Source organism: Colius striatus, chromosome 4, assembly GCF_028858725.1.
Source record: "Colius striatus isolate bColStr4 chromosome 4, bColStr4.1.hap1, whole genome shotgun sequence".
NCBI classification, from domain to species: domain Eukaryota; kingdom Metazoa; phylum Chordata; class Aves; order Coliiformes; family Coliidae; genus Colius; species Colius striatus.
The window spans coordinates 41585679-41600181 of NC_084762.1; the positions used below are offsets into that span (position 1 = coordinate 41585679).

Here is a 14503-nt window from a genome sequence, read left to right on the forward strand (position 1 = left end):
TTTATAAATATCTAGGAACTCATTCCTTGGCATCATGGGATATCTACACAGTCCCACATTGATCTAACTTTTAGACAGAGGCCCTACATTTAAGAACAGCAAATCTAAGAATCGGCACACCAGACTCTGCTCAAAAATCAGTATTGCTCTTTCCCAGTTGAAACCGTTTCAAGACTGTCAGTTTAAGGGTAAGATTTCCAGAGTTTGTTCCCTGTACAAGTACTTAACGGGTTTTCTAACCCAGTGTTGGCAGAACTTCAGCATGGCTGTAATGACAGCAATCACTTTAAGAGATTCATGTTAACCACTGTATGCACATTGAATTTTATCTTCAGCGTTACCCTCTGTAACCATCACAAGTCAGGCATTGACATCTTTCTTCTGTCTCTCTATGAACACTCTTTAGAGGTGTCAGGTTCAAGCACATTTCTTTCAGGGTAAAATTCTGCGTGGCCACCTCAGTTTCAGATATTGTCTGAGGTCTCGCTTCTCTTTCCTTATTTCTCTCATTAACACATCCAGCATCTCATTGGCTCATCCTCTTCACTAGGTCACAGGTACATAACAGCTGGAAGAAAGCAACTTCACCTTCTGCAGTCTTCTGTTACTGAAAGTATTGGCTAGCTGGTGGCAACAAAGCTGTCCTCTGAGCTGAACAAATTGTGCCACAAAAAGGGGCAGCTGGGGAATTTGGTTGCCAATCACAACACTGATTGAAAGCAAAATCCTAATACAGCAACAGCCAATTTCACTTGCATGAGAACTTTTGTCCCACTCGTTTTCCATTACTGGTTTTAATGCTGTTTTTATTATGTAGCAGAAGATGGCCCTTAGCAAACTTAAGAATCTTGAATGTTCATTTAAAGATTTTCTGGAGGTGAAGCATTCATATCCCTGAATACTTCTGGGTTTTGGTATCTTGTTTGTTTGCTTTCCAAACAGATCACTATTTGTCGTATGAAACATCATCTCTCCACACAACTTGCTTTTTTTCTCCTTCAGAGAAAGCAAGTTACATAAGGAACAGATCTTTCTGAAGCTTTTCAAAATACATCTTAAGACACCACCTCTGATCCATATATGTATTAAAGCAACAAAGCCATAAGCCTGTCTGCATTACATTATCAAATGTCATAGTTTGCATTTAAAGATCCTTGAAAAAGAAGCAAAACATGAGCAGCTTTATTTGTATTCATTTGACTAAGTTTTGTTCCCTTAAATTTCAAAATTGTGCTCTCTAATTGGCAATTCAGTGCCATACTGTTTTGAGACCTTAAGTAATATCCCATATCCTTTAAGCAGTCTCATATCCCAGCATTCCCTTTTTCCCAATGCACAATTGATACTTGCAGACAAGAAGGGTTGTGTCACATATTTTGTGGACAGATGTAATTCTTTCTCAGAGAAATTCTTTCCAGCAATGTTAGCATAAAGCAAGCCTCCAGTTTCCACAAGAAATCCTACCGACTTATAGCCTTCTCCTCATGGCAGTAAGTAAATGTGTAATGACACAACAGAGGAAATATGAGAAAATGGTGCAGCAGGTACACTGATAACTTGGAGATAAAATAAATACATTGATATTTGTGGTTGTAATCTCACCCTTCATGCTGGGTTCAGATTCAGAGGCTGTAGCTGTAGCTCTCAGGTGTGCCAAGTTTTCTAGTTTGCTCCACACATATAGTTCATCTATGCCTTAGTTGCCTGTCTGTAAATTCAGGCCAATAGTACCTTTCCTCCTGTTGCTACCCTGATTTTTTCAGAGATTGAGATTTTAGAAAGGGTTTTGGCACAGTGTTTTGGCACAACAGGGTTCTCGTCTCAGTTCAGGGTTTTTTGGTGCAACTGATTGCTATAAGCAGGAGTCATACTCCTGAGAGAATATTAACTTTTTTATATAAACAACTAGAAAATATGGGTTTAAAACAGTAACATACTTGAGAGATTGTACAAAAGCCACTAAGTCAAGGCTATGTCACTTTTTCCATGCATACACTAGAGAAGGCACGGAGTAAAAATATCTTCAAGAACCATACTTGTTTCCTTTATTGCTGGAGCTTATTCCTATCTCTTTTATTATACAGGAACTCTACAACAATTTCTACAAACAGCACTTGTTTGGGCACAAAAACTTATGATCTCTAGAATAACATAAAAAACCCCGGAAGAGTCATTAGTTCACTGATGCCACCTATATCCTGATTTAAGAACAGTTAAGTTTGTCTGAACTTCTTCTTGCACTGTCATGACAAGTCATGCGTCTCTTCAAATTCTTGCTCCCATCAACTGGAAGCAGATATTATCTTGAAAGTATTTCTTTTGAGACAAACAAATCAAGTATAATAAAGCTCAGAAACGGCAAAAATGGAGACTCAAGCACAAACTCCAATTTTTTCATTTAAATCAAGAACTGACTGAGTACACAGCTAGGTTGTGAATCTCTCTTCAGCCAGTGGAAGTTATTGGTTTCTATAGCCTAAGCCTCTAGGATAAACAGATAATTCTTGAACAATTCCTACCCAAGTAAGTCTTCTAGCCTTTTCTGAAGCCAGTACTTCGTCCTGGGTCCTCCTCCCACCCCCTCAGCATATGTACACCTCCTACTCAGGCACACAGTGCTGTCAGCAATCATGTGTCATTGAATTAAGCTCTTTTACCCGCTAACAACGAGCTTATCCTCAGAGACATAGACTGAAGATGTTGCTTTATTATGCTGTCTGTCAACTGTGATTTTTTTTGGATGTTTTGGACTAGATAATCTCTAAAGGTCCCTTCCAACCCTACCATTCTATGTTTTCATCATGAAAAATCCTCATTGTTAATGCCTTACAACTCAAATAAAGCTTCATCTATTCTTGCCCTTAAATCAGAATGGAGTGACTTTCTAGTGAAGAAAGCTAAGTTTAAAAAGAGCCCACAATAGGACAGAAAAGTTTAAGAAATAAAATCAAAACCCAAAATGTATGAAAGACATACTGTCTCAGTGTGTTCTTCACTGTTAACAGATTGTTAATCCTGGCATGAGAAAATATGGAAACAGACCTGTGGTTGTGAAGAGTAGGGAGAGTGCCCTTGCTTGCTACCAGCACACAGATAAATCCACAGACAAATCTTGAGGGGATTTACCCCTCAGAAACACATCTCAGTAGTTTTCAAAGAAAGCTTAGGGATTCAGTTGCCCAGACTACTGGCTAACTTTTATCGTCAAATTATACTGGAGCAACTACAGGAAAGGAGTTGAATATGACAAAGATGGATCTTTTTTTGATATAAAAAAATCAAGTTTCTGGGCTCCAGACACTCTCAAAAGCCACCTGGCTGATGCTACCTCTGTTCAGAAATCAGCAGTTTCCCAAACCTATACAAGCACATATTTGGAAAAGATGGATCTCAGAAAGCAGCAGTGTTACTACCAGATATATTAGAGCATTGCGTTCTCTTCCAGAGAGAAGATTATTTTTGGGTGTTTGTAAGAACTGGCAAGGCTTGAAGGCTACATCCTATCAACAAGCAATGATCCCACTAGAAACTGAACATTCTGCTTTCACACTGTTGCTGCGGGCTGAAGAGTATCTCTCTGGAGCAGGGGCTGGGCAGTTACCAGGGAGAAAAGTTGGGAGCAGTACAGTGTAGGCTACATATGCTTAGGTGGATCCATTTTTCCATAACAAAGTGCTTCTCTGAGGAAAGCCAAGCCCTAGGACAGAAGATGTAGACAATACAGCCACTAGAACACGTGCATTTGTAGAAAGGCACAGAGGATGGACTGTGTCCACCTATAAGAAGCTTTGCTCTGAACAAAACTCAAACCAAACAGCAACAGCAACAAAAAGGGCCCGACAAGTAAATTAACCACCATCCTGGCCTCTTTTCCTAAGAAGAAAAAAGTGTGTAAAGATCAGAGATGTAAATGCAACATTTAATTCTGTATACATGGTATTGCTTCCTTCTCAATAACTTTTAGGCTTTTTCACCCCAACATTTTTCCTGCAATATCAAATATTTTCACTTCTCTGTTTACCCAAACTACACGTTCTGATTTGTAAAGGTATTGCTACAGCATACAACCAAGAAACATAATGTTAATTCATATTACTTATTTTATGGTAAAAGAAAACTGATAGAGCATCAAGTTCAACAACCTGCTTGACATTACAGAAAAAACAAGCAGCAAGACATCAGACCAAAACTTCTCATGCTGTTCACTCAGAACACCACCAGCCTGATGCTGAGAGCATGGGAACATCCTGCATCCTTTCTACATGAATAAAATTACATTTTGGCTAATATCACTCACGTTCCCACTCAGCACTGTATCTCCTCAGCTTGCAAAGGGGCCCAATCAAGTGCTTCAGTCACACTGCACCGATTTGGGTTTAATGTTTCGGCTTTACAGTGTTTAAGGAAAGGCATTACCTGCCTGCCTCATGCTGCTGGTCCCAGGAGGGGAGGCAGTCCCTCTCCCGCCACCCTGCCCCGGCCTCCGGAGGCTCCCTCAGCAGCCCGTTGCCCGGCCGCTGCCGGTGGGCCGCCGCCCGCCTCCGCCTCCTCTTCCACCTGACCGCTGTGTCGGGAAGAAGTGCGTACTGCTGCTGAGCGGGATTTGTGGCTACCCAAGGCTGGTTTAATGTATGAAGTTACCTTCACCATGACAGAGGCCTTGCAGCCCTGAAAATGCCCTCAGCCAGCCACGGGCAAAGCCTGAATGGCATATCCCATCTCTTATCTTAAAAGAACAAAAAAACAACCAAAAACCGAATCAACCAAAAAAGAAAACAAACCCAAAACAAATCCCAAAAGGCACCTAACTAATTTGAAAGAATTAACAGAAAACATACACCGCCAACTTAACAATTTTCACACCTTTTTATTTTCCTTCTTTTCCTCCAGGGATTACACATTCATTTTGACTTACAGAAAAGTCTGTGTTTTTATCATGGTTAAACACTGAAATTGTAGCATATTTACATTGCCATGTTCAGTCTGGAATTGGCCATTTGGCTAATTTAAGTTGCACCATGCAAAGGCACCATGACATGTACTATTAAGAGTCCAGAAATGACAGGTGGGCATTTCTAAAGAGCCATCAGCTTTGCAAATAGCAATGCTAGTACTAAGTATGAGCTATTAAAAATGGTCAGCAAAAGTGAGGATCTGGGCTCAGCATCCTCCCTCAACATGCCAGAGCATTCTCTCCTATGATCTTGGGAAGGAGAATTTTGCCATTTCCAGACATATCCTACTTCATTAAATAATTTTAACAGTAGCATTGCCTATGATGTTTCTCTAAATTTGAAACATCTTTCACCTTGGCTTGCACAATTTACAGCCTTTCATTTAGGGTCTGGACTGTCCTAAGAACAAGTGGGCCATGCATGTATAGCCAAGGCTACACCTAGACTGAAAATTAAAGGCCTTCTAAATGGAATTTAGATGAACTCAAATATTAATTAAAATTTAATTAAAGAATTATTTTTTAAAAAATCCTTCCAGATCAAAGTAATAATTTTAGGATGGAGTTTACATTAATGGTGTTATGTGATGCAGTAGCCTGCAATTCCAGGTCTGTGGAGGATCCTCCTCTGAGTTCAGCGTGTATCAAGGTGTTTCAGAAGGCACCACACCACTGCATTTCCTTTGGAGCCCTCCTGGCTTCTTTTCTGCCTTTCTCTGCCTCCACATTCAGTGAAATGGCTTCACGTTCCAGGTGGCTTCACACAGCAATGACACCTTCTTGAAGTGACTGCCACCTAAATTCTCCCATTCTTCCTCCTTGCAAGTGGCAAAGGATACAGTACTTCATTGAATCAAGCAAACAGGCAAAGAGATCTTCCACCCCAGCTAAATACAAATTTGAAGGAGAAGCATTTAAAATATTACATCCTTGGGCTGTCTGAAATGCCCCTGTATTTGCATAAGCAGTGCCACAGGCCAATTAGCAATGGCAGTGCCTGTCCAGTTACAAATTAAACAGCCCTTCAACCACTTGTTTGAAAAGAACTGTTTTCTCCAGGTGAGGTGGAAGGAAGGAAGGAAGGAAGGAAGGAAGGAAGGAAGGAAGGAAGGAAGGAAGGAAGGAAGGAAGGAAGGAAGGAAGGAAGGGAGTAAACACGATGTTTCATCTACACAAAGTTTGGGATCAAAACTTAAAAGATGACCTGACAAATTTGAAGAGTGACCTAAAGTAGAAAGCATTGTTGTTCTAATCACCGATCTTAAGGACAACAGAAGTAGGTTTTTCAAAAGCTCTCACATGGCACCAATGCCCACAAATTGATTTTCACAGTTTCTCACTCTTCTGTAATTCTGTTAAAGCATTTAACCCTGAAGAGGAGGTTTACAAGCTATGCATTACTATACTTAAAAACAGTTCTGCTGCATGCTACTGAATGCAGCATATTTAGTTAGCAAACTAAAGGTTATATGGAAGAACCGTGTATTTTTGCTGAGAATACTATCTATACTCCAAAAAGTGCAGTCTAAATAAAATATCTAAGAGAAAACAATAGAATGTAATCAGTTATTACCAGTGTGCTGAGCAAGGGGCATTGCAAAAAGCAATCTGTTTTTCCTAAGAACTAAGAGACAGTGAGAGATGTCCATAAGCAACACAGTAACCTTGAAAATTCATAAAATAAAAATGCATTTACTGCGAAATCTGCAGAGATTTTAAGAAGGTGATAGAAGCTTCAAGGAGCTGATGAAAACAAGTGGAACAGAGGGGGATAAGAATGCTCTGCTAAACATTCAAGTTGTATTTGTCAAATGAAATGTTTATCTGTAATTGAAAATCATACAAATAATGACAGCAGCAACATGGGAGGCCTGTATTAATTTATAAATGAGTTTTCAACTGCTTTTAATATGAATTACATTAAATACTTATTGGAAAACGTTTCAAACCTGTTTTGCTGTTTTATATAGAGCCTTAATTACAATTCCAAAGGCGGCGGCTATCTTCAGCAGCAGATAGCATCAAATGTATAACTGGTGTAAGTAAATCACACACAGCTTTTTTTATAATAAACCTCAAAGGGTGGTTGCTGTGGCTTGCCCTATTTTTTTTTTTATTCCTAACAATTACCTTTCAAGTATGCTCACTATCTAAGAGCAGTAAAAGCTTTTCTTAAAATACTTGCATACTGTGAAACAGAGGAATGGACACAGTATTTCTGTAACACTAAAATATTTCTATACAAGTTGCACAGACATAGAAACATATGTCACACTCCCTAAAAATAAGATGCTTAAAAGAAGGCCAGGCTGGAAGGAATGCAATGGAGCAATATTCCAGCAAGAAGAGAGTTAAGACTTTAAACACCTAAGACTCTTAATCTATCCTTTATCAATTATTTGGAGAGCTCAAAAGAATATACTTAAACACTGAAAAGGCAGAATAGTGCAGGTGGGTTACTAACTTTAAACATGTATATTTATTATCCAGGGAACCAGCAATAATAAAACCACAGAAAAGCAAGGCTGGAAGTGCTCTCATGAAGTCCATTCCCCGGCCCCAGGGCAAGACCAACTATACATAAACCATTCCTGACAGATATTTGTCTAACTTGTTCTTAAAAACCTTCAGTGACAGAGATTTTGTGATCTCCCTAGGCGATAGGCTGCAATTCTTAACTATCCTCACCATTAGAAAGATTTTCCTAATGTCTAACCTCAGCCTCTCTACCACAGTAAGCTTGTCTGTTGCTCTGTGTTCTACTCTCAGCAGACCTGGAAGACAGTTTCTATTATCTTCCTCTTTACATGAAATTCCCATAGACTTTTAAATGGTTGTCATTCTTCCATCTCTAAAGGAATAATGGCCAACTGGGGCATACGCAATCTACTGGAGCAATTTACCTGGTTTCACAAGTAATCCCTTCAAAGAACTTCTCTATTCTACCAGTCCCATGCCAGAGACATCTCTACCTCTAATACCAGCAGCTAAGCAAAACAGGAGGTGGAGAGAAGAGACAAACTGAGCATCAAGCTCTCAAACTGCCTTCCTGCAAAGAAAGGGCCCACACAAAGCAGCAGAAGTCACTGCAGCAGAGATGTGAGGTGAAGACAGATACCTGCCCCAGAAGAGGGACTAAGAAGAGGAAGGCTTTAGTCTAGAAAAGAAGGCTTTTAGACAAATGTGGAACTAAGAGGCAATGAGTTCATCTGGAAGTGGGAGAAATCTAGAAACGAGAAAGTGAAGGAAAGCAGTGAAAAGCAGGAAGATTACCAGAAGGGTTGGAAATCTGGAAGAGAAGTGAAACCAGATGTTCAAACAGAGAGGGATGGGGGAGCCTCAGAACAGAGAGGGGATTTGGACATTGACAAGGGAGGAGGCAGCAAGAAGTTAGGAAAACATGAAACACATGACAAGAAATGCAGTAGAAATCCTAAGTGCCAGGGGGATTGAGCTGCACTCCTATGAATGTAAAGATCTCCTAACAAGATGAGTTCAATTTCTATGCTAAAGCATGGCCTCGGGAAATATCAGTCAAGCTGAGGAGTTGCTCCTTGGGAGTCTAACTTGGCCTCTCTGGATGTGGCCCAAGGTCAAGCTTTGGCAACAATGACCTTGAGACATAAGACTACAAGGGATTATGGAAACATTGGAAGGTGCCATCACTTCTACAGGGAAAGGTGTGTGGGAGATATGAAGCTATGACAGAATGGGACCAGAAGGTGACAGGAAAAGTCAGTGCTAGACTGAAGGGCAGGGGCCTTCACTGCACAGAGCAACCTCTTACTATTTATTCTGGTTTCCATAGAACCAGAGCTAATAATCCCTCTAGCAGAACTGAGGGTCACTGGGCAGGAATGCTTCCAAGTCAGTTGAGGTCTGACAGAGCTTGTGCTGATACAGAGCTAATAAAACCCTGGTGGACCCAAATTGACCTTGCAAGGTCAGGAGGCTTCACACACTTATTCTTAATCCCTCCCATGGTGTTCTCCTTATCCTTTGATCATCCTGGATGTCGTTGTGCCACACAGTCACCAATGATGGAGAGCTGATTTCTGAATCACACGGTTCTCTTAAACCGGCACTCAGAATACACAGTGGTTAAGAAAGTAGCTAAGTAAAAATTGGACCTTAGCTGTCCAGGATCCCTGCCAGCGTTACCCTAGCACTGATGCAGCACTGACAGTGGCTCAGGCAGAAAGCGTAGTACTTCATGGCATCTCAGAAATGTGCAAGAGAGGCGGTCCTTGTGACCATCACTAACACATCGCTATAATCATGGCCACGTCTTGCCATGCAGCTCAGTGCATCACACACATGGCCTGGCACAAATCCCCACTGCTTCGTGGGAATGTAGGAAAAACATCTTCAGAAAGTTTGAGAATTACTGCTCCAGTCTGAAAAAGACCATTTTTTTCAGTTCCCAAGGGTCATGTTGTCTAGGCCTCTGGCCTTTCTTTTTGTTCTTCTCTGGATGCTTTCAACAGGCCCGAAGAATGCTGCTCAGAGCAGAAATATGTACACCAGCCACACAAATGCCAAGTAGAGTGGAAAAATCATTTTGCTTGTCTTACATGCAGAATCCTGTCCATATATTCTACTGTAACATTTATGGCATTGTATTGTTGATTCATAGCCGTTTTATGAACTCTTGCAACTGCCCATCTGTTTTCTGCAGACCTGCTGCCTCACCAGTTATTCTACATTTTGATTTGCACAGCTGATTATTCCTGTCCAACCACAATTCAGAACCTCTTCTTGATGAACTGCATCATATTTATTCTACATCAGTTCTCCAACATATCACACTAATTTTGAATTCTAATCCTGTGCTCAGAGGGTTTACATCCTCTCCGTGGTTGGTGTCATCTGGAAATTTTGCATGCAGATTCTATCACCTTAGTAATTAATTAAAATATTTAATATTTCCAGGCAATCCAAGGCAGAATCCCACTTGACATATCCTTCTAGTGTGACTATGAATCACTAGTAATTATTTCGAGAACAGATTTCCAGGCAACTGTGTACCCACCTTGTGCCCATATTGCCACCTTGTTTATGAAAGGGTGAAGAGCCTTCCACAACTCAAGATACACTATTTCTCTACTTATGGGAAAATTAGGTTCCATTGACAAGGTACATTCTGGAAAGAAACACGTGAATTCATTTATTCTATCATTTTCTGCAGGCTGTTTATTTAAAAAATCAGTTGGTTATTTGATTAAAACTTTTTTCTCCTCCAAGAATTTAAGATATCTACTCCAAAGTGGAAAAAGAAGGACTCGGGAGAGTTTACATGCAGGTGCAGTGTTCGCTCTTTTGCAGCTTTTTTAAACCTAGATTGTCCTCTAAATTTGTCCAGCATAACCACTAACTGCTCTGATATGGCTTCAGCTATTTCACCCTATGTTGCAGAGATAATTCAATAAGCTCCAGCTTGTTCTAAAACACTTACTATACTATCTCGTTATTATAAACAGTTCTGTTCTTGCTCTAGTTGGAATGCTTAACTCTCTCAGGGTAGTAGCATTCCTTTTCTTGACACCTAATTACAGGTTATCTTTTTTGGCAAAGAAGGATGCAAAAACTGTCATGGTCCTCTCTGCACTAGGAGATCATGACTTTTGTTTGTTCCGTCTCAGGTAGCAGTCCAGAACTCAGTCTTCCTTTTACTACCACTGGGAATATAGCACGTTTCCTTGTTACCAAGTCCTTTATTACCTGTACTTTGTTTTGTGGCTTGGCTTACTCAATTTGGCCCTTGCATTCTTCTAATATGCTTTTATACTTACCTCTGTTAACATCTCTAGTTTACACTTTCTGTATGAGACCTCAATTTTCACATCATGCTATTTTGTCTCTTCTTGCCATTTTTTCTCGGGACACATTTTATTTGTGCTTTTAATACTCTTTGTTGTGAGTTGAAACTAAGTTAGTTCCATTTGAAAATGCCAGCCTTTCTGAACTTCTTAGCTTTGTTTCTCAAGAAATGTTACCGATCAGTTCTATGAAATGAATGCAGTGTACTTTCTTGTATACTGTTGCTTTTATTCTCAAGTTGTCTCTTCTCATCTTCTGCAGAATGATAAGCTTTCTCTTTAATGATTGCTGTCACTCAGATTACCTTATAACATCATAGGCTCAGCCGCCTCTTTCTTAATCAAGCTTGGGAGCAGTACCCTTCCATTGCCTTTTCTACACTCAGTAGTCTTGAACCTATTATTCTTGCATGGTCTAGTGAAAAAATAAATACTAATTTAGCTAGTAAAGTAAAAATGCTGTCACTGTAAGCTATTGTTTGGTAATATATGAAAAAGGATGAGTATCTCTTGGAACAAGACACAACTGCAAAAAAGAGTACCGCTTTGGCATCTGTGCCAGTAAAATGAGCATACAACAGGATCAAAGTATCTCCTAGCCTTAACTGTAAGGCTTTCCAGGTCACAGGTTTATGAAATACTCTGAATGTAGCTACATAGAGGCATCATCCTCCCAGGCTTCTTTTGCCAGCACTCTGTTCAGTTGTAAATTGAAATAATTACTCTGTTGCAATAGCTACAATCACTTAATACGGCTAGATTCAGTATTGACGCTGCACAGGTTTCAGGTATCAAAGCTTTTTCTGTACAAATTAGTTCCCTTTTGCATGTGGCCATGCCCCCTCTGCCACTCTGCAGCTACTGCTTTTTCCTACAGCTAAATTGGCATTCCAGTAAAACAGAAGGAGGAGTATAACAAAGATTAGACAAGCAACCATATGCACTTGTTCTTACACTTTGATTGTAACTCTTGAATTAGTATAACACAGTCCAATTAATTTCTGTAAGAAATACATACCTGCCCACTGTTCACTGCTGAATGTGCTTTATAAATGTAACAGGGAGCAAGAAAAATCTTCAAAAAGCAAATATGGATATCAATTTGATAAAAGTTGGAAGAAACTGAAGTCCTTGCCTTCCCTTATATAAAGGAATGCTATTACAATCTGTTTCCTTTACAATCTCCTGCCTGTTTCCTTTATAAGTCTCCACAACATATGGTGCAACCTAACTTAATGTTTAATAATTCTTTAGTACAGCTACCAAGATTTTTAAATCTTTATTAACATCTTTACCTGAGGGCAACTCCACAAGAATGTAAGAATTCCTTGCAAGAATTCCTTATGCTGTTAAAGTCTCCAGAATAGGTCTGAATCTGCTGGGTTGAGCCCACAATATGACTGTTGTCCTGGGCCTTCACTGACCCCAGTTTCATCTCCCCAGATTGTATGCAGCACTATTTGCCATGTCTCTTCCACCAGCAGCAGTCATGTTACCAGCTTTCTGACACCTTGCTTCCCAAGCACCCTGATCACAGTGCCAACAACCCCTACTTTCTGGGAGCTAAAGAGTAGCAGATGATGTGGCAGAAGAGTGTAAAGCTAGAAAGCAAATAATATAATAATTCAAGGGTGCTAAAGGTAATAAGGTTTTCAGTAAAGGAGAGAGACACAGAAGGCAGGATGGGTAAGAAAGAGAACAGAAATCCACACATGAGGAATTTCAGTGGGGAGCAAAGGAGTGGCAAAAACTCCTGGAAATGAGCTGAGACCTTGGAGAGAGCAGGGAGGAGGAATATGCACAGACAGGACAAGAATGGCAGTAGGGAGCTATGGGAGTGTGCTGCTAGCCAGGCAGAGGCAGGAGGGCCCTGTGGTGGTTGCACACTTCACATCTCTCATCAGTGCTGGAGAACATGTGGAGCAAAGCCTCCTGTTTCCTCTCCTTCAAGACATGTTTTGCTGACAAGCACGGAAACTGTTGTAAATCACAGATGATGTGAGGCAACAGAGACAGTTCAGAACTGTACTACCACTCCAAATCAAAGTGCTGGTGTGGGCAGCTGGACACGAAGCTGCCACCCCACTGCATCCGGAAGGGTGAGACTAGCCTCTGAGGAGATCAGCGTAGATCTGCTTTGGGAAAGGACAAAGTAGGAGCTTTCCCATGGGGAAATGAAGAGTCTTGCTTCTCCTTCCTGGGAAGAGCTCCTAGAACAGCAGGCAGCCCAGGGTATAAAGCAGCCCAAGACAGTAAATGCTCTTTCCGTACATACAACCCACAATCCAGTAAACTTCTTCTGAAGGCAAAAAATTTAAATTGGAAAAATAAGCATCTCACACATCACCAACTTTCACTGTGGTACTAATACATTATCTAGATATATTAAAGCAAAAGGAATATTCAGTTGGTTTTCTACCCATTTCTCGCTGGCCAACAGATATGGAAACAAAACAGCAGCATCTTCTGATCCCCATTTTCTTCTCCCACCTCTCAAATCAGAAACACATCCAGACAGGAAAGCCCTGAATGAACTCCAGCAGACTTTACACTAGAGGGAGCTTTCTTCAGAGAGACCCACCACTTTGGCATTCTCTATCTCATTACATTATTTTCAGGGTATCTACAGGGAAATGCATTGGACTGGAGTGAAACGGTTAACCATTTAAACCCTCTGTTTTTGCCAGTTTCAGCATTCCAGTATATGCAGGGCAGAAGGCAGTAAAATCAGAAGTTACCTGGCAAGTTCTGCCTAGAGATGTGCTCTGGCTGATGAGCTCAAGCTTTACACTGCTGTGTTCCCAAGAAGCCTCTTGGTATGAACCATACCCACCCTGTGCCCTCTCCAAACTCCCGTGTGGAACATAAGAGCAACTTAAGAGATTACATTTTATATGACCCAGGAGGCCACTTTTTGTTAAGCTGTTAATGAGTACTTTAACAAGGAAAGCTGAGACACACCTTCCCCAAGGCTTGTGGCCATCCATTTCAGAGGGCCTGAAATGTGGGTAACTGTGTTACTCACTGTTAATACAAGTATTGAACCGTTCCTCAAGTGAACTGTTTAAAAGTATTACTTAAACTGAAAGTACTACGAAGGCACTAATAACAGCCAGGACCTATTCAATTTATGTTGTAAACTCCGGTAAACTGTCCCAAAACTATGAGCTGAACTAGAACATAAGTCCTTACCTGTGAAAGCATTTGTGGCCTGAAAACCAGCTTCCTGCATACTGCTCTCCCAGTGAAACTTGAAATTCCCGTCTTAACCTGTCCTTATTGGAGACAACTGCTGAGCTTGGAGCTGTCAAGTCACTTCCATCTTAGCTCGTCTGAGTCCATTTCTCTTTCCATTCCTGTATTTGGCATCATCCAGTTCCTACCTGATCCCAGGTCTTTCTATCTGTAGGCAGAGGGGATCTGCAGTGAATCCTAGTAGAAAGCGTTGGACAGTCCCATCAACCAGCCAGCCAGAGGATCTGGGCCATGATGAATGTGGAAATGAAGCAAATTGCCTGCCAAGACTGTATTTCCCTTTTACAATTAAGTTCTAATCCTCTGTTCATCCAGCACCATTTTTTCAGGTCTCGGCCAATGGTGATGTTCAATTGTCTCTCTTCTCTTGTGTTCCTCTCCCCTCAGGCACGCTTACTGAGAAATTAAAAAAGAAGAGATTATGTTTCCTGATGACCTGTAGCAACATTAAAATTAACAGACTCCAGGGAACAAA

The 14503-nt window shown here is 40.7% G+C and overlaps 1 protein-coding gene across 2 annotated transcripts in view; it reads right to left on the reverse strand.

The window, feature by feature from the left end:
• Window positions 1-14503, reverse strand: part of LDLRAD4 (low density lipoprotein receptor class A domain containing 4) — a 246397-nt gene that overhangs the window by 169297 nt on the left and 62597 nt on the right. For both annotated transcript variants that reach the window (XM_061996120.1, XM_061996118.1), the window contains exon 2: window positions 13966-14424. In XM_061996120.1, coding sequence (XP_061852104.1) covers window positions 13966-14005 — 40 coding nt within the window. In that variant the 5' untranslated portion in view covers window positions 14006-14424. The remainder of the gene's footprint in view (window positions 1-13965; window positions 14425-14503) is intronic.